Raw genomic sequence first — 26,743 nt, forward strand, 5'->3', positions numbered from 1 at the left:
TCGCTACCCGTAGTTGTAGCGGAGCTCGGCAAATTTGCTGATTTTGAATTTAAAAGCGATTGGAATCATACATTAATCACACTTACATCATATATCAGTGGAGACATTTTATTATTATTACTATTTAGTTTTTCTTTAGTTGTTTTTCCTCTACATTGGAGTATGACAGGTGAGGCTCTGCCTCCCCTGCCTCCCCTGCCTCCCCTGACCGCACGTCGCTGGTCACCACAGCCCCCAGAGAGGAGGGGCGAACAGCCAGCAAGCGGGAAGGACGAATGCTTGTGTGCTCTCTTCTGCTCGGCCGACCACAGAGAGGGAGCTTTTCTCTCCCTCTCTCTGAACCACCTACTGCTTGTAACATTTTAATTAAAGTACCCATTTGAACCTCCTCATAGACTCCATTGGTCTCCTTACTTTTAAAGCTTCTCTCCTGGACGCGAAAATAACGAACAAAGCATAACAGTGCCTGGTGCCTCAATTCAAAAACACTAAGCACATTCAGGTTGTGTACATTTTTTCTTTTTTGCCAGTGTTTACAAAAAAAATGCTTGTATTATTTCGGTTTTAGTGTAGTTTTTTAGTGTGTTATTTTTTAAATAAATCTGCTCCTGTTGGAGACAAATGTATCCTATGTTTCCTAATTTGTATTGTGTAAGTAAACCTAGAAGTATTGGTCGGGTGATAAACATGTAAGGACTGTGGCAAAGTCCACACACAGACACACACAAACACACACACACACACACACCATTTACAAAACAAAAAAAAATGTAATTTGCTGTGGTCCAGTCCTGGATGGATATCCTCGTGGATTCATCTTCTTATTATAGACACATTTCCAAACATTTGGTCTACCTATGTTGTAAAATGTATTATCTCTTTGATTTACACACGGCATCTATTGCACGTCTGTCCGTCCTGGGAGAGGGATCCCTCTGTTGCTCTCCCTGAGGTTTCTCCCATGTTCCCCTTTAAACTGTGGGGTTTCTCTGGAAGTGTTTCCTTGTACGATGTGAGGGTCTAAGGACAGAGGGTCTAAGGACAGAGGGTCTAAGGTCAGAGGGTGTTGTATTGTCATACTGATATTCTGTACACACTGTGAAGTCCACTGAGACAAATGTAACATTTGTGACAGTGGGCTATATAAATAAGCATTGATTGATTGATTGATTGATTGATTGATTGATTGATTGATTAATTGAGGTAGAAGAAGAAGAAGTAGAGGTAGAAAAAGAAGAAGTAGAGGTAGAAGAAGAAGAAGTACGGTACATACTGTATGTGCATCCAGCAACACATGCGTCAGCGACACATCATTGCTCCTGAGAAGCGTCTATACTCTCAGTTCCCTAAAGAAGTCGAGCTTTACTTTGAATTGACCAACATTGTCGTTCTTTCCATGAAAAACAAGAATTTGTTTCCTGGAGACCAATCCTTTGTCACAGAGCCCTAACCCAGTGACACAGTAATGAAGACGACAACATTCCTATGTTCTTCTCACAGAGGGGAAATATACATTGTTAAAGTAAAGTGGGACAAAATATATAGAGACAAAAATAAAATACTCTTAAATAAGAAGCCATGTATTCATCACATTGATTCACATTTTAATCAAATAAGTACATCTTAAAAGTAGAAAAAGATAAGTGGTGAACCGTGTCTATCACAACTGGACCTTCTGTAGACACACACACCCCCCTCCGCCGCGATAAGTGATAAGTGGCAGTATAGATTAAACAGAGTGTAATATATAGAAAATATCGTAGTTGTATGTGTTCATTTGTATTTTATAGCGGTAATACATGTATATACAATATACTAAATATTCCTTTTGGTGCTGTCAAAAGGTGCATTAAATCTAGTATTTATCATATCCTCCTCGGAGAACTTATACTTCAATGCAAACTATTGTTATTTCTTTATTACCTTCCATATTAATCTGTACTTTTCTGTTTTTGTGCTGCCGAAACAACTGAGTTTCACCCCTGGGGATCAAAAGACATTTATCTTATTTTATTTTATGCACATAAATGAAAAGATGCATTAACTGTTTCCTGGTTTTCATCATTTCTGTTTGTTTGAAAGGGGAACCATTGGCCATTTATTTCTCGATAATGACTCATGCATTAAAATGTTGTTTTTATGTATTCTACAGTAAAGAGACTCATTTCCTTCCTGGTAAAAATACATTTCAGTTGAATTCTTCTTGAGTAGCATTACATAAATAAAATGTTTGACTGAAAGTTGAGGTGTCCAGATCTGAGTCCATCCTCTGACACACCCTCACAGCTTCCTATAAAGCGTGAGGATCTGAGGACCTGCTGCATCGAGCATCACAGTCAGCTACAGCAGGTAAGCTCTGACCCTCTTCTCACTATTTGTGTTCTCACATAAATAATGTTGAACGTATTTATACCAAACCTTTTCCTTAACCACCAAACACTTTTCAGATTTTGACTTTCAGATTTGAGGTTTGACTTCAGAGGACCGCCGTCATGACTCCAGTTTTGCTTTTCGTCCTCTTCATCTCTTTGTCGGCCATTCCTCCGGTGAGTCTGACTCTTTACAAAATGTTTATTCTTTATTTATAGAAAAAGGACCTACATTATTTTATTCGTATGAATAACATTGAAGAGAAATAACATGTTTTTTATATTTATAATGTTGTTCATTGGTTTTGCAGGGTGCTCCTGATCACGGAGAAAGACGTGAGTTGGAAATGAAGAATTGACTTTTTATTGACATTTGTTTCTTCTTAGTTTCTCTTTTAAATGTTCCGGTATAATTTGTTTTCTCTGTTGTTTCAGAAGAGTCTTTGGACGCCTCTGACATCATCGAGAGAGCTAATGCTAACATAAGTACGACACAAGTTTCATATTTTCGATCCCAAAACATGATGGCAAAATGACAATAAGACTTGGTATAGATCTCATCTCTGTTCGTCAAAGTCGAACAACAGAATATGAGTTTTCAAAAGTTACCATTGAAGACATTTATGAAGGATTCTTTTCCAAACATCTGTTGGATTCAGCTTGTGTTATTTGAGGACATTTTAAGGTTTCTCATTGTTGGTCGGACATGCTTGTGTGATTTGTAACTTGTTAAAATGTATTTTTCACGAAGGGAAAAGCCCTTAGCCTCAGCACATTTGTACATTTCAATGATATTTGTGAAACTCCAGACTCCTGGCACGGATATTCATGAACAAATGTGTTTTACTTATTGTTCTGCAGCTACGCACCTGGTCGACGGCGACATTGTGCCAAATTTAAGAAGGAATGCAGATCCCTGCACGGCTACAGGCTGCAAATGGCCCAAATCTAGAGGACACGTAAACGTACCGGTCTACATCTCCCCCGGATACAGTAAATACACATTTGCCCTCAAATTCAACCTAATGTGAGATCTCATGCTGCAAGGCAGACCAGGTTTGGTGAGAACAGTGCTCAGCACCCTGTTCTTTGTCTCTGCAGCCACAACAGAGCGCAACATCATCATCAGAGCCCTGGTGACCTTCCACGCATCCACCTGCATTCGCTTTGTCGAGAGGACCACCCAGCGAGACTACCTCGACTTCTTCTCTGGATCTGGGTAAGAACACACATTGTAACACAAAGAAATCTCATTATTCTGTGATTACATTTGAACTTTCTAAGTCTGAATCTGATTCTGTTTTGGTTGGTCGTGATGTTGCTTCATGTCAGTGTTGAAGAAAATCATACTTTAGGGGAGGGGCTTAATTTCACTACTTTTTGTACAGGGTCACCAAATATGAATTAAAGGTGCTTATTCTTGAAAAAAACAACTTTTCAGTTTTCTCCAATCTTCAAGTGAAAAGTTGGATCACTATTCCTATTTGAGAATCAAACTATTGTTTGACTTTAAATTAAACTTCTGAGAAGTTTGAAGAAGAAACTGTCTTTGGTGAAACAGATAACAACTCACGGACATGTGAAAAAAGGTCAAATGTAAATACTCAGGGAATGTACGAGTACAGTAATGGCGCATTTCCACTGCAGGGCCTCGCTCGGCCTCGCTCGGTATGGCTAGGCCTCGTTAGGCCTCGTTAGGCCCGGCTCACTTTATGCTGCGTTTCCATTACAGTTTAGTAGCTGGGGCAGTAACTATAGTAACGCAGTGTAGGCGGAGCCGTGACGTCATCTTCAATGAGAACCACAAAACCAACATCAGCCGTTAGCTGTTAGCCCTCAGAGCTCACAGCTCCTCATATCTGTTCAGAAACTAGACACAAGTTAAACAAGTCCAAACCACAGACTGTCTGTGTCATGGAGAATACAGTCGCTGCTTTATTTATGTCTGTAGGCCGTTGTTGTGAGTGTGGACGGTCGGAGCATATACTGGTTAGCTTAGCCAAGCTCCATTCAGAAAACACGCATTTAAAAGGTGTTTCGCCTGCCGTCTGTCTGCAGACTTGTCAAAGCCTTAATTCATGATTTTTACAAACCGGTATCAGTATGTTGTTACTTCGGCATCATTTTGAAACGTGCATTAAAATTAAATCACGGTCAAATATGTTCATCTTGGTGTAGTTATAGACCCCTTGACAGCGATTATCTCTCAAGTTTAGCATACTCAGCCCGACTCAGACCGGTTGTTGGCCTGGAAAGAACCTCAATTTTATGGGGACAGAAAAACTGTGAAATAGTACCCGCTAGCTGGAACTACGCCAAGTGGAAACGCAACCAAAAACGGGCACGGCACGCTTAAAGCGAGCTCCGCGCTGTAGTGGAAATGCGCCATGAATTAGTCACTTTGGAATGTAAAAAAACAACCGATCCCTCTTTCTCACAAGAGGCCAGGAATGTATCAACAATACCTATTCTTATTTTCATATGGTGTGTGTGTGTGTGTGTGTGTGTGTGTGTGTGTGTGTGTGTGTGTGTGTGTGTGTGTGTGTGTGTGTGTGTGTGTGTGTGTGTGTGTGTGTGTGTGTGTGTGTGTGTGTGTGTGTGTGTGTGTGTGTGTGTGTGTGTGTGTGTGTGTGTGTGCGTGTGTGTGTGTGTGTGTGTGTCAGGTGTTGGTCCTACCTGGGCCGACAGAGTGGAAGACAGCGCGTCTCCCTGAAGAAAAATGGTTGTGTGTCCCCATCCACAGTGCAGCACGAGGTTCTCCACGCTCTGGGCTTCAACCACGAGCAAGTCCGCTCCGACAGAGACCGATACGTCTCCATCCTCTCCCAGAACATTAAGCCAGGTCAGCTCAAACACAAACGCTCTTCTTCACAGGCCTGATTGTACAGTATGTGTTGTATGAAAAATGATGCGATCTACAGACAGGTGAGTTTAAGTTCATGCCTTATGTCTGAAAAGCCACCAACATCAAAGCCATTGCCATGATAGCAGCTCTGGAGGGTCTTTCCCATTTCCCAGTTTGTACATCCTCCATCCCACTTGGAAAAGCCCCTGTCTTGTGTTTAGTCTTTTAGAATGATAAGATCTGATAATTACAAGTCGACACAAAGGAAATCTGAGGCTGGGGAAGGAGTTAGCTTTGCAGAGATAAGTATTGGACACATTTAGATTTGTATCTGATGGCATTAGATTTAAATGAATACAATATATTATCTTGGAGTTTTGTGCCAATCCATCTTTAGATGTTGAGATATTTGACTGGATAGGTGAAAGCTTTAGCCAAGTTGCTGCACTAGAAGAAAAGTCAGGGAAACATCCTGTGAGCTTCATGAATGTCTGGCTTAAATCCATCCAATAGTTACTAATGCAATAAAGGAGTTGGCTTTGAAGTCTACCGGCATGCTTTTAACCAAGTTTTGTTCCAACATTTTCAATCCAGCGTTTATAAAAAATCAAAAATGCAAAAGCTGTTCTCAAATATAAATGCTCTCTTGTTCTCTCTTCCTGTGCAGGACAAGCACATAACTTTGAGAAGAAGCAAACTAACAACTTGGGTACTCCCTACGACTTCGACTCTGTCATGCACTACGGAAAGTGAGTGTTTGTGTGACTGTATGTTTGTATGTGTTATGATACTCAGATATTTTACTTGAGTGAAAATAGCTATTCTAGGTTGTAAAAGTATAATTTGACATGTAAAAATCCTGCATTCAAAATCAATCATGATAATTATTATTCATCGTTTCCTTTTCTTCAATTTTGGGTATTGTGAAGTCAAATTTCATCCACTATTTAATTAAATCAGTTTTAGGTCTTACATCTAACTTGCCTAGTGAAGAAGCAAGTGTCTGTGTGCTTGTGATGTGTGTGTGCAGCTCTGTTTGCCAAACATGTTGTCTTCTTTTGATCCTCAAGATACGGCTTCAGCAAAAACAACCAACCAACCATCCTCGCCAAGAACAATCCGAGTCGTAACTTGGGGACTGCTCGTACGATGAGCAAGAATGACATTGCCCGTGTCAACAAGCTTTACGGATGTAAATGTGAGTGGGAAATAATGCTATACTCTCCAAAAGTGGAAACCTAAACACAGAGGATACATCCAACTACCAATATAGCTGTGACAGCAGAACAGGAAAACAGGGTTGAAATATTGTTAATCTGAGAAATGAATTAAAATCTCTTTTTTTTTTTCTCACCAGAAACTGAAGTAAAGGGTCGGCCTCCAGATAATTCAACTCCCGGCTTTTTATGATTCCACCAAAGGTCCAGACCTGCTGGTTAACAGTGGCTAGCTTTCAAATCATGTGCTAATGGATTTAAATCATTTACTCACTTTATTGATTTTAAAATATACTCTTTATGATATGCTTCTGGTTTTACTTAGCGGGTTAAAGACACATTATATTGCTAATGATGTGTCCAGGGGAAGAACATTTAAAACAATTTGAACAATGAATTGATCATAGAGACAACGATGAAATACATGTTGATGGAATTGCTGATTGGTAATGATGATTTTAATGACTTTTTTTTTATCTTTGCAATAAAGTTAGCAATTTGTTCAATAAGTATTTAGATATATATTTATTTGAATTAGAAATGAAGCTGTAATTACTCTCACTTTGAATCCCTAACTATGGATAAGAAATACTCAGAACAAGTACCAACAGAACGATGTGTAAGACATATTACTGTACTAGTAAATATTCTCTATTCAGTTAAAAGTACGTTACTATCGAACATCTTCGACCTCTGACTGATATATCATATATAATGATATATAGTTTAAATCACATACAAATGCTCGATTAGTCCAGTGGTTTGCAAGCAAATACATCTGGAGGGTCTTTCCTCCTCAAATTCTCATTCATGACTTTTTATTTGATCCATTCTAACCGCGGAAAACAAAGATAAGTAAACCCGGAAGTGACGTAATGTAAACATCCGGGTTTTCCTTCAAAATAAAGCTTTTCAAAATAAAACGGTGCATTCATTTAATATTCACGTATTGATTTTAATTTCTTACAGATGCAAGAAGCAAAGTTTGACTTCTCCACCTCAACACATATACAAAGTTATTAATGGCAAATGTATATAATAATGTTTATAAAACGGACAAGTCGAATCAAGCAATCTGATTGGTTCTTAGCCGTGATATACTGAGTGTATACCGCGGGGAGAATTGTAAATTACTTTTCACAACAAGTCAGTATCCCTCCGCGTCTGAGAAAAACAGTATACAGTTGGCAGAAACCCTCCTTTTTACGCAGCGGTCCAGACATAGACATCAAATGGCAAAACACATTCAGTGTGCAGTTCCTTTGGCATTAGGGCAGGGATTTCTAGATACTTTCCAAGGTTTGACATAATGAATTGTGATACTTTTAAAGCAAGCAACGATGTTTTCAAATCTGTAATCAAAGAGGTCCGCAAAAACGCTGTCGACCAATCAGATTGCTTGATTTGACTTGTCCGTTTTATAAATATATTTACATTTCTTCCGTTACGAAACAAATTTACAAGGCATAAGATGGAAACATTTAAGATTAACTTCGACCTCCGGGGGGGTCTTACTATAGTATGGAGGAGTGGATTGAGCAGTGCCTATCTCCAGAAAAAAAAGCACCTAAACGACGACATGCAGAGCTACGTGAAGAGCAGGTAGACCAACTGGAAAAGTACCACCATTCAAAAGCTTTCTGATGCGGGTCTTGAAACAAAGCAGATAAATTATGAGCGTTAGTGGCCACAGGTGCGAAAGCTCTCTCCAGAGCTACTGGAATCCGAATCTCGGGGTCCAGAGAAAGTGGAGCAATATTCTCTCCACGCCAAACAACAGCCTCGAACAACCTCAACCTATACAAGTGACCACGTAAGCCATGCTACTGATGCTGGACAGTTTTTCAGTGGCTGCACAATAAACAGCAACATACACATTAAAAATAAATAGCTAATAATGGATCAACGCTCTCTGTCTAACATGTTCGCTAGCTGTTAGTGTTGTTGCATAGCAACCACCTCGCGCTATGTTTCGTGCAGAAGGCAACGGAGGGACTATTTTATTTTGAACATCATTATTTACTAATAAAAACTATTTAAATTAAAGTGTGTATTTTTCTTTCATCTTCCCATTTTATAAAGGTTACCAAGTTACCAAGTGTGCTGTGCGTCGGGCCGAACCACGCCCCTTAGCTGTGATATAATGAGCGACGGCCTGTCGTGAGCTATTGCTTAAATATATTGCACATCTTGCACATAGTTTGATGGTATTTAACAGCAGCAAGTTACACAATTTACAAAATGCAAAAAACACACCTTGTAACGATTCTAAGGATTTAGTCGAGCATAAAACCGCAAATAACTTGTAGGCTACCTTGTCTCAGACTCAAAATTAGATGGTGTTGCTGATGCTTTTTCAGACATGTCAAGACTCTACAAGTTAACCCAGTTTACCAACAAATAATTTAAAGGTCCCATGTCATGCCCATTTCTACTGATCATAATGCCATTGTTGAGGTCTACTAGAATAGATTTACATTGTGCAATTTTCCAAACTCACATTGGTTTCTCAAACAGCATCTTTGTATAGTATGTGTATTCACTCTGTCCTAAACGGCTTGTTGGCTATTTATATATTTTCTGTCTTCTTGTCTTTTTTCAATTATAAATGTTATTCGGGGGTTTTATTACATATTAAGGAACCTTTAATCATCAAACCTTTACTTTAAAGCCTGCGCAAATTAAGATAAAATATTTAAAAGAAACTAAATGTGTTGGAAGATGATGTGGAGGCTGTAGCGTTGGCCCCGCCTAGCAGCCTTCCCGCTGTCAGTCTTCTCTTAGGTCCGCAGTGAATATTTAAACACTGCCGGTCAGACTGCTTCCACTCATTCGTCTTGAACGACCTGATCTACCAAGACTCCAAAATGAGTGGACGAGGAAAAGGAGGAAAGGGACTCGGCAAAGGAGGCGCGGCAAAGGAGGCGCTAAGCGCCACCGCAAAGTGCTCCGTGATAACATCCAGGGCATCACCAAGCCCGCCATCCGCCGTCTGGCTCGCCGCGGCGGAGTGAAGCGTATCTCCGGTCTGATCTACGAGGAGACCCGCGGTGTGCTGAAGGTGTTCCTGGAGAACGTGATCCGTGATGCCGTCACCTACACCGAGCACGCCAAGAGGAAGACTGTGACCGCCATGGATGTGGTGTACGCTCTGAAGAGGCAGGGCCGCACCCTGTACGGCTTCGGGGGATAAGCAGCTGGCAGACCCACAAACCAAAGGCTCTTTTAAGAGCCACCCACATTACACTAAGACTTTCCTTTACTATGTGTCGTTCAAGATCACTCATGTTTCAGTCAAATATAATACACTTGAAGAGTTGTACAGTATTGTAGCGTTCACAGATCAGGGTTTCCGCGGGGTCTTAAAAAGTATTAAAAGTTGATCAATCAATTTAGCGAAAATGAAGGCTATTAAAAAGTATTAAACGGCATTTTCCAAGGTATTAACAAGGTCCACAGCAACGATAACATGAAACGCCCTTTAATTTACTGAAACGACATGTCTGAAACCCCCTCAAGGCGGCCCCATGCATAGCGCGCCATAAAATGCTGATAATTATTTTAAGTTTCGTTGCCTTGCGGTAACTGGTTCCAAGGTGGGTAGACCGGCATACGCAACGCTCTGGGGGTCCAACGGCTCCGTGTGTGCCCAATATGATCATTTTCTGATAAAGATGAAATAGCCCGCGTCTCCTGCTGCTAGGCTGTCAGAAGAGGGGGAGGAAAAGAGAGGCAGTCACCGTTTATCAAATATTATTATATTATTATACAGAGAATAGAGTAGTTATCAATTTGTTTTAAAGCTCAATAAATAACGAAGAAGACCTCTGACCGGGAATTTTCTAATTTTCTACGGAAGATTTAAACTTTAACGGACATGTTGACCGGCGGAACATTTTTTTTACGGAAACTCTGCCGCACGGTCCCCTCGTTCTTTGGAAGAGGCGGTGAGGTGGGTGATTTTCATCTGCTGTGGACTACCGGAGAGATATACAGCAGGAGAACACGCCGTCCACCGCGGAGAATAAACAGAAGGGCAACCATGCTCTGGGGTCTTTTTCGCTGTTTTTGGTGTATTTCGGGCGGCAGCAGCGCCACTTACAGGCCTCGTTTCCAGCATTTCCAGCGGTCTAGTGTGAACGGACACGTTAATGAATCGAATGCGTGTGAACGGAAGCCTTTTTTGCGCTTGCGTATGCGTTTTACCATATGCGTCCTCGTGGGGCCGGGGTCTAAGCCAAACTATATCCGGTCACAGAGATCTGCTATTTTAAAGTAAAGTCAACACATATCGACCCTAAATATAGTCTATATTAAGAACGAGAAAAGTCATAACATATATATCCTTTTTTGTAAACATATGACAAATGTGTGAGGGTGATGACGTCAGAGCATCGTCCTGTGTGCCAGGGCTTAGCCCCAGCCCAATTTTTCCCCTGGGTATTTGTGAGGGAGCTCCTGTGGCATTACCCCGCTGAAGCTAACCAAAGTTTAACATATTTCATAGTTCAAAGTTGTCAATTGTTTTGTTTATTGGTCAAATACTGGTTTCTAATGGTTTCTGAGGAGTTTTACTGGAATGAAAGAGCACAGAGTCTACAGAAGCAAAAAAACATACTGCATTAAACCTGACCTTCACAGAGAGGTTGAAGTTCATGTGGAGAGGAGGCTTCAGTAGTCTGTCTGCACTCTGTTTAGTTTTGCTATCTTACAATCACTATAGTAAATGTGACTATTTGTACTAAGGTGTTGAACAAAGCACATTATACCACAATTTTTCCTTACAGTATCCGAAATCTAAGATACGTTTTTAAATATGAGGTAAAGTGTGTTGCCAATGTAACCGGTTAGAACTCAAAGTTGCGATGAGGTCTTAAAATGTATGGAAAGGGTCTTAAAAAAGGTCTTAACGGTATTAAATTTGACTTCAGGATTCCTGCATATACCCTGACAGATGGAGTCGGAAACAGACTTCAAGTTATTAGGCTTTAATAACTCTTATTTTCTGAGGATCACAGATTCAGGAACAGCTTGTGGATTCAACCTCACCCACTCTGACGCTAACTCCCACCATACCCATAGATATAACAGTGTCTACGTCACAACTTCCCCGCCCTCCCCCGTCTGCTCCCCCAACCACAGGACCGCACCTAGACCAGCATCACTGTGCAGCTCTGTGATTGGCAAAGAGACAGGGGATGCCTGAGTGATACCCTCAGCATCCTATCAGGGTCGCTACAATATATAACACTTAATATCTCTAAAACAGGATTCTAACTTACAAAGAAGTATTTAACATTTCATCTTTTTGTTCACCGTTCCTTATCTGTTAACCAAGACGAATATTTTAATCCAATATATCAGACACCACGGTGGATTCTGACAGCGTGTGTCCTGTGGGTATTGTCCACAGTAATCTGGATTCATGTCTAATATGTAATGGAAGGCGCTTTGAACACTTGGGAAAGCCCTAAAGTAAATACCATGAATTATTAAGTTCAAATGTTTTTCAATAGTCAGGAAATTATTTCTCAGAGCATCATTATTGGTTCTCTGAAACGAAATCAATTTATTTTTAAACTTCCCGTCAACTACGTAGGTGTTAGCATGAACCACAGACACGTTGTCTTTAATTGTGCATGATGCAGCCTAACCTGCGGGCTAATGACAACATAATTTTTGACTTCACCAGCGCCTGGTGAGGGTGATCCGCCGCTACCAAAAGTCCACCGAGCTGCTGATCCGCAAGCTGCCCTTCCAGCGCCTGGTGAGGGAGATCGCTCAGGACTTCAAGATCGACCTGCGCTTCCAGAGCTCCGCCGTAATGGCTCTGCAGAAGTCCAGCGAGGCCTACCTGGTCGGCCTGTTCGAGGACACCAACCTGTGCGCCATCCACGCCAAGAGGGTCACCATCATGCCCAAGGACATCCAGCTGGCCCGCCGCATCCGCGGGGAGAGGGCTTAGAGACTGAGACCAGGACACCCACACACAACGGCTCTTTTAAGAGCCACCTACACCTTTCAAAGAGTTACAATCCTACATAATAATATTTTAAAACTATAATGGTTAAATTGGTACTTTAGACTACTATACCGTGATGAAGGAAGTGGGTTTGAAATTGACTGATGTTACTATCCCAATGAATGAGTTTCCCTTATCTCAGTTACTGTGAGGGTTTGCCAGAGTATAATCAGAATACTGTAGAGCCGGTGAATGGGAGTCGGAGGCACACCGGTGTGTTCAGTATGGAACTGCACACTTTATTTATACATTGAATCACAAGACTGGAATAAACTTGCTGCTACTGCATGTCATGCTAGCCTGAATGAATCTAACTTCCGGTACCCACACTTTTAGGTTTATTCTAGGAGCTATCATTACAACTATTTCACTATAAAAACGATGACAACAGGTGAGTAGAGCATCACTAAGTATGTTATTCTATCAGTTAATTGTCCAAATTAAAAGAAAACATTTTCATTATCTCAGTCAACCCTGGAAATGATGTTCACCTTTTTTTAATGACTGTACATGGTCGCCAAAATAAGTTAAATTCACTTCATAAACAACATCATATATATGATTACATGTCTGGTAATACATTGAACTGATTCCCCTTGTTGGTGACTGGATTTAAACAGGAATCTTGCTACTGAAGAAGACCCACCTCTAGCTGAACGAGCATTAGTCAGTGTGACGGTTTAGTATGCAGGATTAGTTTAATTAAAGACCTTTTATTAATTTCAGTATGTTTTATTTACAGGAGTTACAAGGTGGTATACATAATATAACCCGCAGAACAAAAACAGACGAGGAAACATTAAAAATGAAGTAATACATGTTCTTAATGCACAGTGTAAAACAATAGCCACGTTCAATCATTTTAATATTTTTAACCCATTCTTAACATGTACATTTATGTTTACTGAATTAACTATAAATAAGATAATATTGAGGTTTTTATAACAATGATGTGTTTTTCTTAGTCGTTCATCTACTAATAAAGTTAGCTCATTTTTATTGTATTATTCCTGTATTTATTTATCATTTTTATTTCAGTATTTATTTATCAATATAAAATATATTTGTACTATCATGATCTGTTCTCCATATGCTATTTTATGGGATTAATTGAAAAGGAGTTCTAAAAATGAAAACATGTTTCCGCCCGGTCTCGAACCGGGGACCTTTCGCGCGGGGACCGCGTATAGTAAGGACTAACTCTCTTAACTTTACCATTCATTCTCTACGGTAGTTCTTACACTGTGACTGCAATATATTTCTGGCCACAAGCGAGAAATTCGGGGCGCTGTTGCACCCTTTTGGTAGAAGTAACGAGACCCCGTTTCCAGTGACAGAGAGTGAGAGACGGAGCAACAGCAGCAGCATCTTCAGATAGAGAGACGACATAAGCGACACAATTCGACTTCTAACATCACGTCAAACTTATCAAACGTAAGTGGGGCTTATTTTTCTACGACTGAATTAACACTTATGATATTGTTACACTGTTTTTGCAATAGTTGTTAGTTGTAATTATAACTTGGGCTCTAAAATCGAGTCCTGTGATCCAAATATTTCAATGAAAGCAGATTGGCAAAGCCCTGAGCCAGAGTCAAACTGAAACCTACGGATCTTGCATGGCAATATTAAGGCTTAAGTCCCTTAACTTTTACCATTCATTCTCTATGGTCATTCTTATCACTACGGATGTAATATATTTCTGGCCACAAGCTGTATTTCAGGGGCGCTCTTTCCTTAGTTATGTGACCCAAAGTGATTGTTGAGCATTTGTGGGAAAAGGGATACACAAAAAGTCATTAAAAACATAACTTTTCTGTGTTTTATTTTTTAGACAGGGGATAATAATCATAGAAATAGAAAGCATACGTGATTGCTATTTTTCTGTTGTGTCCACAATACAAAACTCAAAAATCATACGATTTTTACTCAACATGTTTTTAATGTGAAAATGAACTCACACAGGGGATGCAGTCGGTCAATGTCCCTTTGTCTGCTGCCTTCATGGACTGTATACAAATCCTGACAGTTGGTTACACATATTCAGAGGGAGGCAACTATTTGCTATTTCTTACTTTTACTCTAGGACCATATAATACAAAAGAAACCACAAATAATCCCTATTGTGGAATCAATGTCATTTGAAATACAAGGTACATTTCTCCGCTCTTTCCAAAGTCCACAATGTATAGTTTCCGGAGTGCACTACCCCGGAAAGTGAATGAATAATATCTCTTTTCTCTACATATTGCTATTTTTCAATCTATGCTGCCTTTTTTATCTACTTTATTTTGTGTATTTGGAGACAAGCAAGACAAAGATTTGTTTCCGCCCGTTCTCGAACCGGGGACCTTTCGCGTGTTAGGCGAACGTGATAACCACACTACGGAAACTGATGAAAGGGCTTTTGCCGCCTGTCAATCAAAATAGCCGGGTTCGATTCCCCGTCGGGACGAGTTTATCACCACTTCTTTGAAAGATACAATGACACTCAAAACAAGAAGTGCTTTTGAGCTACTCGCCTTATTTTCAAGTTCTTAACAGTATCCCTGGACCTGCAGCTTCTCCTGTGTCTGTGTTCCAACTATCTGCCATCAAGATAGTATTCAATATCGCTAGTAGTAAACATTCGGAAAACACTTTTGGTTTAGTGTTAGCTAAACTAGCACTTGGCGTTAGCTACAGTTAGCCAACAGGTAGGCTACTTGTTTCGTGTTTGTAATAACTTGCAATATATACAGTAACTCTGTACAGTGTTTGAAACTAAAAGCGACAGAAATGATAGATACATTAGGGTTGATTTGTAAGTAACAGCCACTACGAAGAAGCTAACAAGCTAAAAGGCAACCACACACCACTGCTAACGGATTGTAATCGTTGCCATAGATACGGTTCTTCTTCTTGTTTAGATATCTTTGGCAGTTTGCACACGTCAGCATTACCACCAACTACCGAGCTGGAGTATAAATCAGTACATTGACAGAAAAGAGAAAATCACTCAAGTAAAAGCAACACAATAACCTAGAAAATGAATACTACAAGTTTAACTGTGGGGCTGACATATAAACATAAATAAAATGCTAAATTAACTACGGATGTAATATATTTTTCGCCAAAAGCAGGCGCTGTGTAGACCCCGTTTCCAGGGACAACAGAGACGGAGGAGCAGTACCAACAGCAAAAAGATAAGAGATTACATTGCCGACAATTCGAGTAATATCTCGCAACCTACATCCCGTAAAATGTATCAAACGTAAGTGGGGATTATTTTTTCTGTGACTAAACAAATCTCATATTAGTACACTTTTTTTTTTAGTAGTAGTTTTGACGTCTTACACTCTGTATTGTTAGCTAAGGTAATGTAACTTACTGTTAGCTAACGTCTTTACAATATCAACTTAAACAGCAGCTAATTTGTTACTTTTTACTTACGTCAAAGAGTTGTCAATTGTGTTTTAAAGTCTATCTTGTCAATACTGATCCAAAATCAAAAAATGTGTGCGTTTAAAAATCATATTTTAACTACTGTTTAGTAGAAGAATTTACTACTGTGCATTTTAAATGGGTAAATACTACAGTATTCAGTCTCTTTTTAAATAAACTCCAGGTACAAAACTAATAGAGAATTATTATTGTTATATCTGTCCATCCATTTGAGCTATTTTCTTTTATGCATTTGTGATTACTTGATGGGTAAATATGTTATCCATCTGCTGTATAGTGCTTAAAAGCAGCTGCAAGGCCCCAGTGAGCACATCTTACGCTGGAAAACATTCAATGTCAAGACAATACGTGTTTTTTCCATTTATTTGGTTGTATTCCAATAATCCAACTTATAAAGAACATTGGTTTCACCTGTGGCATTTCATTCTGGTGCAGCAATCACACCACCACCTGTCTCCAATAAAAACCTTATCAGCTGGTGCCCAAAACCACCTTTGAAAATTGCTTTGCTTAACTCAAATAATTACACCAAAAGTCATTACAATAAAACAATTATGAATTTCACATTAACACAAACAGCTAAATTACATAAGTGTATTTATATAGCACCTTCCAAGTGCTTTACAAAAATGAAAGACATTAAGAAAATGGCATTTAAAAAGTCATTAAAAAGCAAAGATAATAAAATGAACATTAAAAGAAAAAATACCTGAATCAAAGTTACAGTGCCGTTTCAGATGTGAATAGTTCAATTAAAATCAGCGGCAAAAAGAAAAGTCTTCAGCCTGGATTTAAAAGTAGTCAGAGTTGCAGCGGACCGGCAGGTTTCTGGGAGTTTGTTCCAGATGTTTGGAGCATCATAACTGAACGTCTCCATGTTTAGTTCTGGGGACAGAAAGCTCACCAAATGACATTAACCGATGTAGAGCTCCCACAAATGTATGTTCCTCACAAATGTGGCACCATTTAAAAATGTATATATACACAGGCTTTCCTACGGTATAAGGTGTATTGCCAAAAAGTATTGTTTCAGCAAAGAAATAATCCAATAAACACACATTTCATTACTTTCTGTGCTTAGTTTATATAGAGAAAACGATGCGGCACAATGCTAATGTTAGCCTCCCCCTCAAAGGAAAGCTAAGGCTAGGTTTTAGCACAACAGGCGGACAGCAGCATACCTACCGAGGACCGGAGCACACGCCGGTCAACCCGTTGGTTTGAAAGATGGAGAAGTGATGCGGCCATGAAGTGTCTCTGACCAAAACTCCCCACGAGGTGCTTCATAAGCAACACGCCGCCAAAAAGCAACAGCAACTCACGTGCATGTTGACGCCCCCTTAATGCTGAGTTCGAGGACGCATCAGTAATATCCGATAATCATAAAATCAAGGGACAAATAGCGATCTGTCTCATAATTGACATGAACACCAAATTATATTCTTGTCAATTATTACAAGAAAATGTCGCTTTTCTCGACATTTTTCAATCAATGACGCCTTTCTATCTATTTAATTAATATATTATATATGTGGAAAGCAAAAAAATCATAATGTGTTTCCGCCCGGTCTCGAACCGGGGACCTTTCGCGTGTTAGGCGAACGTGATAACCACTACACTACGGAAACAGATGAAAGACCCTTTGCCGCCTGTAAAACACGATACCCGGGTTCGAGTCCCCGTCAGGGCGAATATTCAACGACCTGCTTGTAATATATAGTGAACCCCACAACACCCTTTGAAACCACCCTCTGAAAATTACTTTTGAAGAGTGTAAGACACTTCCAATGTTTCAGGCCCTGCCTTGAAGATGAAACTAATGCTGAACAAAAGTTATATCAACAATTTTAACATACACACTAAACTAACATACACAATGTTCATTTCACAAGCCATGATAACCGGGGATCTAAAATCTATTCAACAATTTTTACTCAACATGCTTTTCATGTGACAAGTAACACCTGGCTCTAATTAGACAAGTTGGAAAGTGTAGTAGTTTGTCTGCTGCCTTCATGGACTGTATACACATCTTTACAGTTGAAATGCTCAGAGGGAGGCAACTATGTGCTACCTATTTGGCACTTCCACTCTAGGACCATCGAAGAAAAACACTACAAATACTCACCATTGTGGAATTAATGTCATGAGAAATAAAAGTTACAGGACCATGCCTCTCCAGATGTGTTGAATTTAGATTTTTCTTAAAATGCCTTCTCTCTTTCCAAAGTCCATAGCGTCAGGCCAGCACCTTCGTCGTCTGAAAGAAGCAGACAACGAAGGAACAACTTCTCGGCATATTGGCATTTTTCAAACAGGGCTCCCTCTTCCATTTATCATGCTGATTGCTATCTTTTGCAGAGTTTAGTATATATGTGAAGCCATACAAGACATAATGTGTTTCCGCCCGGTCTCGAACCGGGGACCTTTCGCGTGTGAGGCGAACGTGATAACCACTACACTACGGAAACAGATGAAAGGGACTTTGCCGCCTGTCAAACCTCAGAGCCGGGTTCGACTCCCGGTCGCGAAGAGAGGTTTCCTCCATTTCAGACAATGAAACTCACAAGCCCCAACTTACAAAAACAAATTTCAGCGATAAAAATGACATTTAAATGGTGTAAGAGGCCTGCAAAGTGTTAGCAACTGCAATGGGGAGGACACTGATAACAAAACAACCTTCACATTCACATGTTCAACTTACATGCTGTGTGAATACAAGCCATTATAACTTGGGCTCTAAAATCAAGTCCCATGATCCAAATCTTTCAATTCCAGCGAAAGCAGATTGGCAAAGCCCTGAGCCAGAGTCAAACTGAAACCTAAAGATCTTGCACGGCAATAGTAAGGCTTAACTCCCTTAACTTTTACCATTTATTCTCTTTGGAAGTTCTTATCACTACGGATGTAATATATTTCTGGCCACAAGCTGTATTTCGGGGGCGCTCTTTCCTTAGTTATGTGACCCAAAGTGATTGATGAGCATTTGTGGGAAAAGGGATACACAAAAAGTCATTAATAACATAACTTTTCTGTGTTTTATTTTTTAGACAGGGGATAATAATCCTAAAAATAGAAAGCATACGTGGTTGCTATTTTTTGGTTGTGTCCAATACAAAACTCAAAAATCATCTATTTTTACTCAACATGTTTTTAATGTGAAAATGAACTCTAATTTGACAATTTAAAGAATGCAGTCGGTCAATGTCCCTTTGTCTGCTGCCTTCATGGACTGTATACAAATCCTGACAGTTGGTTACACATATTCAGAGGGAGGCAACTATGTGCTATTTCTTACTTTTACTCTAGGACCATATAATACCAAAAACAACACAAATAATCCCCATTGTGGAATCAATGTCATTTGAAATACAAGGTACATTTCTCCACTCTTTCCAAAGTCCACAATGTATAGTTTCCGAGGTGCACTACCCCGCAGAAGTGAATGAATAATATCTCTTTTCTCTACATATTGCTATTTTTCAATCTATGCTGCCTTTTTTATCTACTTTATTTTGTGTATTTGGAGACAAGCAAGACAAAGATTTGTTTCCGCCCGGTCTCGAACCGGGGACCTTTCGCATGTTAGGCGAACTTGATAACCACACTACGGAAACTGATGAAAGGACAGACACGTAAATGTATCAAAGTTCGTGACTCCACCACGCAATGCTGTGTTAAGGAGTCGTGGTGGAGTCACGCATTCTGGTGGGATCAGGTTGGTCAGAGGATGGACTCAGATCTGGACACCTCAGCTTTCAGTAAAACATTTTATTTATGGAATGCTACTCAAGAAGAATTCAACTGAAATGTATTTTTACCAGGAAGGAGATTAGTCTCTTTACTGTAGAATACATAAAAACAACATTTGAATGCAAGAGTAATTGACGCACACAAAGTTTGCCAGGTGAATACAAGTCCGGAACAAAGTTTCCAGTTCGATACAGTCCATTTATTTCCTTTTCACTGGTCTCCAGTTAACTTGCTTTGTTTTCTCATTGACCTTACACGATATGAACGGTTCACACAATACCTTGAGCAAATGTTTGCTAACTGATTGCCACTGATGAACACCTCTGCATGTCTGTTGGAAACTGGACAAATAGGACCAGTGGCGCCGCCCCACCTCTTCCCACATACAAAAAAATATATATAAAAAAATATTAAATTAAAAAAAATATATAAAAAAATATATATATTTCAAAATATATATATTTTATATTTTTAATTTTTAATGAACAAGGTAAATATCATACAATTGGTATCAGTAAAATGTATAATCTACAATAAAATCTTGTTTAAAATTGTGTTATGATGTCTAAAGTTACTGATAAGTCACATGTTTCCTGCCTGGCCTTGCCCTTGGCTTTAGTTTATCATTTCGGGGCGCTGCCCCCGAGCCAAACAGCAGCAACCAGCACGTTGCAAAAGTCTCTATAGAGAGGCGAAGTCCCTCCCCTTCCGGGAGCCTCCATGGGACCCCGGAAGCGGAAAATTATACATAGAAGTCAATGGAGAGAGAAAAGTTGTCTTTTGATCCCGTTTGAATTGTGCCACGAATGACACATATGATGTTTGTCAATCTTAAACAATCATTTCCATGCAAAAAAAGTCACAGTTTGTCGTAAAACTGCTGAAATATAAGACTATGAAAAATACGCAACTCGAAAGACTACAAATCCCAAATGCATTCTGGGTCGCGTAAGTGATGTCATAGGCGATAATGCTCCAAGACTGGTTGTGACTCGCAAAGCAAAGAGGAAGAAGAAGACTGATTTATTCCCTCCAATAAATATAAGAGATTGCTCCAATAAATTCACTTTTACAAGATGCCTGTGTGCTTTGTACGAGGTTGTAATCACAAAAGAGATCAAACCACTTGCTCGTTCTATCGCTTCCCGTCTGATGAAAGGATCAGGAGTCGTCGGACCAAACATATCAGGTAATATACATGTTTTGCATGGAACATAGTCAAGTTAGCTACCTAGCTAGTAGCGAGCATGTTAGTTAGCATTATATTACATTACTTAGCCTTGTCATTTGTATTAGCCTTAACACGAAGTAAACCGAAATGTTAAACAGTAAGAGTAGTCATGATGGTAAGTATTTTGTGAAACATTTGAAGAGTAGCCTATCGCCCCCTCCACCAGGTGCTAAGGGGGCGGGAGGTAGGCTAACGCCACATTAGTATCAGCGATCTTTTCTACTTAATGCTATCTGCACAAATGGTTAACATTGACCATTAAAAGATCAGCCAGTTCAGGGAGAGTCGAAGGAAGGAAGGCAGCTTTGCATGACGTTCTTCTGGACGTGTTTCATTGTGATGATAGTGAGAGTGAGTCAATCTGTTTGTTGGAAAGACAGTAGTTGAGTGATTACTGAGAGAAAATTATTAAAAGAGATAATTATTCAGTGTTGTTACTTTAAAGTGTTGTTACTGACCTTTTTCTCTTTTATTGTCTTTACCTCACCTGTAACTGCTGAGACCCTGAGGAACATGCACACTGGACTGACCTGCTCTGGCAACCTGATTTCCACTGTACGTAATAGTATTTGGTTATGGTATATTATTTATATACATCAAAGGCACAATGCACCCCCCAGAGACACACATGTATTGAGTGTGATATTTTGCATTGGTCATGTGAAATCATCTTTACATACTAGAAAACTGTAGGAGCAGCAACTTGTTTTGAAATTGAATTTTTAATATCCGATAATAAAGTTGATCTGTTTTCTTTATTCTTCTCTCTCCCCAGCTCCATCCATCACCGTTCCTGCAGGTCCTGCTTGCTAATCAATATTCATATATTTTTACACAATTACAAATGAAGTCAATGTATTGTATGACATGAAGTTGTGCTTCATTCTGAGTCAATAATAAATTCATTCTGCCTTCAGCTGCAAAATTATTGTGGACTGCACCGACATCCATGTAGCTTTTTTTGAAAAACATTTGATCAAAAAATAAGGATTTGGTCAGGATCTAGAGTCAGTGTGTAGTTTATTAATTAATCAATGCTCTCTACATTAGGAAAACACAGCAGTGTACCAGAGGGAGTCACACACAGCTGTGCCTAGATAACCAAACAAATTGACAACAGGGATGCAAACTCATCAGGTATGAAAAAGGTGACAAGGATCCGAGCCCCCTGACCCCACAGAATATCGGCTTTAAAATTAGGAATAACAGGATTTTAGCAGAACAACTAAAGCAGCAGTGTTAATATTAACAGAAACGCCATAGAGTCACATCTAATAGAAATATATAAAAAGCATTTATTTTAATTGTGTAGCAGTCAGTTTATAATTTTGGCAGCACTGTTGAGCATTTTGAAAATTTATTTTCATGCCTCTGTGCAAGGCTTAGTCTTTCTATCTTTATAGCCACTGGTGTAAAGTAACTAAGTTCATAAACTCAACAAGTACTATACTTGGGCACAATTTTGAGATACTTGTACTTTACTTAAGTATTTCAATGTTTTGCTACTTTGTACTTCTACTCCACTACAGTTCAGAGGTAAATGGTGTACTTTTACTCCACTACATGTATGTAATACCTTTAGTTACTTTACAGATGTGGATGAATGATGTGAAATATAATCAAGTGTTAAATCAGACTTTAGTTCCACCTGGAGTAAATCCACCAGCTACCCTGCAGTATACAAAGTCATTCAAACTAGCTGCATCTTTACCAGCTTTGATAACACTTTAATGATCAGTCATTATAAAACATATCATATTATTCTGAAATGGACCAATCTGCAAAATGACTACTTTTACTGTCGCTACTTTCACTATATTTTGATAATAATAATTTTCTACTTTTACTTGAGGAACATTTGGAAGGCAGGACTTTTACTGTAACAGAGTATTCCTACACTCTGGTACTTCTACTTTTACTCAAGTACAAGAACTGAGTACTTCTACTTTTAAAACGAAGGCTAAAGCTAACGTTAGCAGATAGTGACAATGTATGCTAGTTGGCTAGCTCAACGATAATATTGCGCGGGGGAAAAAAAACTTTTCAGTGCATATCACGCTCTGCCGCTCCGACAGGGAGCTCTATTGTGAACACCTGAACGGCCCGTTCTAACAGCTGTTCACCAGCGGTCCAGTCTGTGCCAGAGTGACTCCGGACGCACAGTTAATATTAACGAACGCACCGTAGGTAATGTAGCTGCTGAAGCTAGACCATCATCGCCGAGCAGCAGAGGCTTATTATACATCATGAGCAGAGCCGACAGGCAGGAAGACTCGAGCACACAGCTCGCGCTTCATTATAATATATAAAAAAAAGCTCGCGGCCGCACATTAATCCGGGTCCCAGACCCCCTCCCATACCCCAAAAATATTTTTATTGCAGATCTACAGGAATCATAAAAACGACCTATTTTGGATTCAAAACAGAGAATTTCGCCGAAAGGTGACAAGTTTGCATCCCTGGACAAGATAACCAAAATCCTTGAATCTACACACAGCAAATAAACTCAAATGACACAACGAGATGTAAAAAGGAGATCACACATATAGTCGATATAGAACTGGCCGCTTCAATCTGAAGAGCAACTAAAACAAAACACGGGAGTGTATCTTGTTCTTGTGAACACTAATGTTATCCACAGACACCACAAAGTTCTTAAGGAGAAAACTAGTTGCTAAAACAAAACACGTTAGTGTACCTTGTTAGCTAGCTGACATTAACCTTAGACATTGCACTCATATTACTCACTGAAACCTTGTAAAGACGGTCCCGCATGCTGGCTCTTACAGAACCGCTCCCTTTCGTGTATGTACAGCTCTCAACATGCCCAGACTTGTAGTGATTTTCACCTCTTTTTATACTTTTTCGCCTCATTCTGAAAGAAACAGGTGAAATGTACTAACGTGACAGCCATCTTTGTGATGGTGACGCGTATTGTGCGAGACCAGAGACCTGTAGTTCACTGAGCGGTTTCACACAAAAAAAATTGTAACTTCACAGTTTTACGACACATTTTTATTTTTTTGACTTGCAAAATGTTCTTTTAATTTGACAAACATCATATGTGTCATTCGTGGCACAATTCAAACGGGATCGAAAGATGACTTTTCTCTCTCCATTGACGTCAATGTATAATTTTCCGCTTCCGGGGTCCCATGGGTCGGAAGTAGATGGGCGGGACTTCGCCTCTCTATAGTAAACTGTGCCGCCGAAACATAATTTCAGCCAATCAGCGCCGTCAAATATTTTGGTCACGAGAGCGCTCACGTTGGCGCCCACGTTGCTTACGTGCGTTGACGTGAGTTGTTTTTTAGACTCGTGAGGAACTGGGGTAGTATCTATAGTAACGCAGTGTAGGCGGAGCCGTGACGTCATCTTCAATGAGCTCCCCAGAAAAACAACACAGCCGTTAGCTCTTAGCACTCAGAGCTCACATTTCTTCATATCTCTTCAGAAACTTGACAAAAGTTAAAAAGGTACAAACCACAGACTGTCTGTGTCATGGCGAATACAGTTTCTGGTTTATTTATGTCTGTATAGGCCGTTGTTGTGAGTGTGGACGGTCGGAGCATTTACAAAGTTAGCTTAGCCAAATCTCCATTAGAAAACACGCATTTTAAAAGGTTTTTCGCCTGCCGTCTGTCTGCAGACTTGTCAAAGCCTTAATTCATGGTTTTTACTATCCGGTATCAGTATGTTGTTACTTCGGCATCATTTTGAAACGTGTATTACAATTAAATCACGGTCAAATATGTTCATCTTGTAGTTGTAGCACCCTTGACAGCGATTCTCTCTCTAGTTTAGACTGCGGTAAAACCAGCCTCCACTCGGAAAAACCTAGTCAAGCCCTCACGTGATATTGCGGTGCGCGAAATCCTATGCATTACGGTAGAGTAAAAAAAAATCCTCCCTCTGTGTTTAGATGAGAATAAAACAAAAACTGTCCAGTATCAAAGACTCATCTCACTTCAGGGTGATAGGACATCCCATCTAGTCACTCAAAAAAAATCAGGACATTCTGATGTAGAGTTTCAAAATAAAAGACCTTTGGGGACAGGGATGATAGCTAAAATATGAGACTTCAAAGGTCTTTTATTTTGAAATTGTACATCAGAATGTCCTGATTTTTTCTGAGTGACTAGATGGGGTGTCCTGCTATCACCCTGGAGTGAGATGGATCTATGATACTGGACAGTTTTTGTTTTATTCTCATCTAAAAACAGGGATGATAGCTCATACAATAGAGATTTCAAAGGTCTTTTATTTTGAAACTCTACATCAGAATGTCCTGATTTTTTCTGAGTGACTAGATGGGATGTCCTGCTATCACCCTGAAGTGAAATGAGTCTTTGATACTGGACAGTTTTTGTTTTATTCTCATCTAAACACAGAGGGATGATTTGTTTGTACTCTACCGTAATGCATAGGATATTCGCGCACCGCAATATCACGTGAGGGCTGGATTGACTAGGTTTTCCCGAGTGGAGGCTGGCTTGACCGCAGTTAGTTTAGCATACTCAGCCCGACTCAGCCTGGTTGTTCCTGGCCCTAGAACCACGATTTTATGGGGCCATTACATCACCAGAAGTCCCAATTTAAGGGGTCGTTTCTCCCAAAAAAGATTTTACTCACTATATCAACAGCCCCACCAAAAATATTTTCCACCAGCCGCCACTGAATAGGACATATATTTAATTTGACTGTCTCATGAAAAACTATTCCAAAGTAACAGTAAAAATAAAAAGGACCACTTCAATAATACACAATCCAACTGATAAGATACAGTCAGGGCTGTGATATCCAGCACTTTTTTTAAGGATAATCAAAAAGATTAGGACATGACGTTTGCATGTAAAAAAGTCTGTGACCAACACATGTTACTTTACTATTTGTTTGTTTAAAGTTTCCAGTTGATGCAGACAGACCAGAGGATGCTGACCACGAGAGACAGACCTATTCCTAACATCAGTGAACTTCAGCATGGACTCAAAGGTACAAAGACCCCTTTCATACTGTACAAAGAATCGAGAAACGTTCTGGTTTAAATAGATAAAGTAACAACTATAATACACTGATATACATGCCATTAAACATGACTAAATACTGACACATCAGGGAAGTTGAATGTTCCTTCCTCGCAAAAAGTTACATTTAGATTTGACCAAGCAACATGATTTGACAGCTTTCACATGTCAATGTATTTAAGGCAATTATTATTTTACCTTGTGAAAATTACTACCATTTGTCTCTACACATTGTCTGTAAAAATGTGGTAAAAGTGGTTCTTTCAGTGAGACAACCGAACAGCGTGATTCTACAGTTGCACTAAGTTCTGATAACAGTTGAATATTATTTGAATAATAACATATATTTTAATGTTGATTAACTACAGACTGTTCATTCCTAATCTGATTATCTTTGTAGTACAACATTATGAATTTAAAAACACATTCAAACAATTTTGTATTTATTTCTAGAGGCCTCTAACGCACCTCTTTCATAATTAACACACTTGCTCTGCAATAATGTCATATGTTTCTTGTCATTTATGTAAGGAAAGAACATACCTGAAGGACACAACTGCCTCACCGTTTTCTCCGAGGGGCAAGAAGAAAATGAAAAGCTGATATGAGATTAAAGACCAACCTATTCACTAAGAAACTACACTTCTGCACACTGAATAGTGTGTAGTCAAACAGGACCGTAATCTGTTTGTGAGAGCTGTGCACAGTATGGGCTCACATATGTAGTTGCAGTTCATCATACTGAAGAAATATTTACTGTGAATGTATGCAAAAATGTATGGCATTAACAATTTACATCTAATTACTGTGATTCATTATTTCAAATTAAATAAAATTA

At 39.5% G+C, this 26,743-nt stretch overlaps 2 protein-coding genes, 1 long non-coding RNA gene and 1 pseudogene across 4 annotated transcripts; all 4 read left to right on the plus strand.

Moving 5' to 3' along the window:
* The first annotated feature begins 1,925 nt into the window (after positions 1 to 1,925).
* LOC307018409 (hatching enzyme 1.2-like) lies at positions 1,926 to 5,306 on the plus strand. Its single transcript, XM_079648640.1, has 6 exons — positions 1,926 to 2,546; positions 2,681 to 2,705; positions 2,805 to 2,855; positions 3,231 to 3,362; positions 3,402 to 3,588; positions 5,033 to 5,306. The coding sequence occupies exons 1-6, from the start codon at positions 2,493 to 2,495 to the stop codon at positions 5,247 to 5,249; spliced, it is 666 nt and encodes a 221-aa protein (XP_079504766.1). The 5' UTR covers positions 1,926 to 2,492; the 3' UTR covers positions 5,250 to 5,306.
* Positions 5,307 to 9,298: 3,992 nt separating this feature from the next.
* On the plus strand, positions 9,299 to 9,624 carry LOC307019073 (histone H4-like; annotated as a pseudogene). The gene has a single exon. The product of its transcript is annotated as a histone H4-like (transcript).
* A 2,246-nt stretch (positions 9,625 to 11,870) lies between these two features.
* On the plus strand, positions 11,871 to 12,396 carry LOC307018410 (histone H3.2-like; the record flags this gene model as incomplete). The annotated part of the gene is made up of 2 exons (XM_079648641.1): positions 11,871 to 11,906; positions 12,124 to 12,396. 2 exons carry the CDS (start codon positions 11,871 to 11,873, stop codon positions 12,394 to 12,396), a joined length of 309 nt encoding a protein of 102 aa, XP_079504767.1.
* Positions 12,397 to 13,801: 1,405 nt separating this feature from the next.
* On the plus strand, positions 13,802 to 26,743 carry LOC307019080. The gene is made up of 3 exons (XR_013802578.1): positions 13,802 to 13,887; positions 25,785 to 25,873; positions 26,437 to 26,743. It is a non-coding gene; the product is annotated as an uncharacterized lncRNA (long non-coding RNA).

This window comes from Notothenia rossii (genome assembly GCF_949606895.1).
Source record: "Notothenia rossii genome assembly, chromosome: 9".
Lineage (NCBI taxonomy): Eukaryota > Metazoa > Chordata > Actinopteri > Perciformes > Nototheniidae > Notothenia > Notothenia rossii.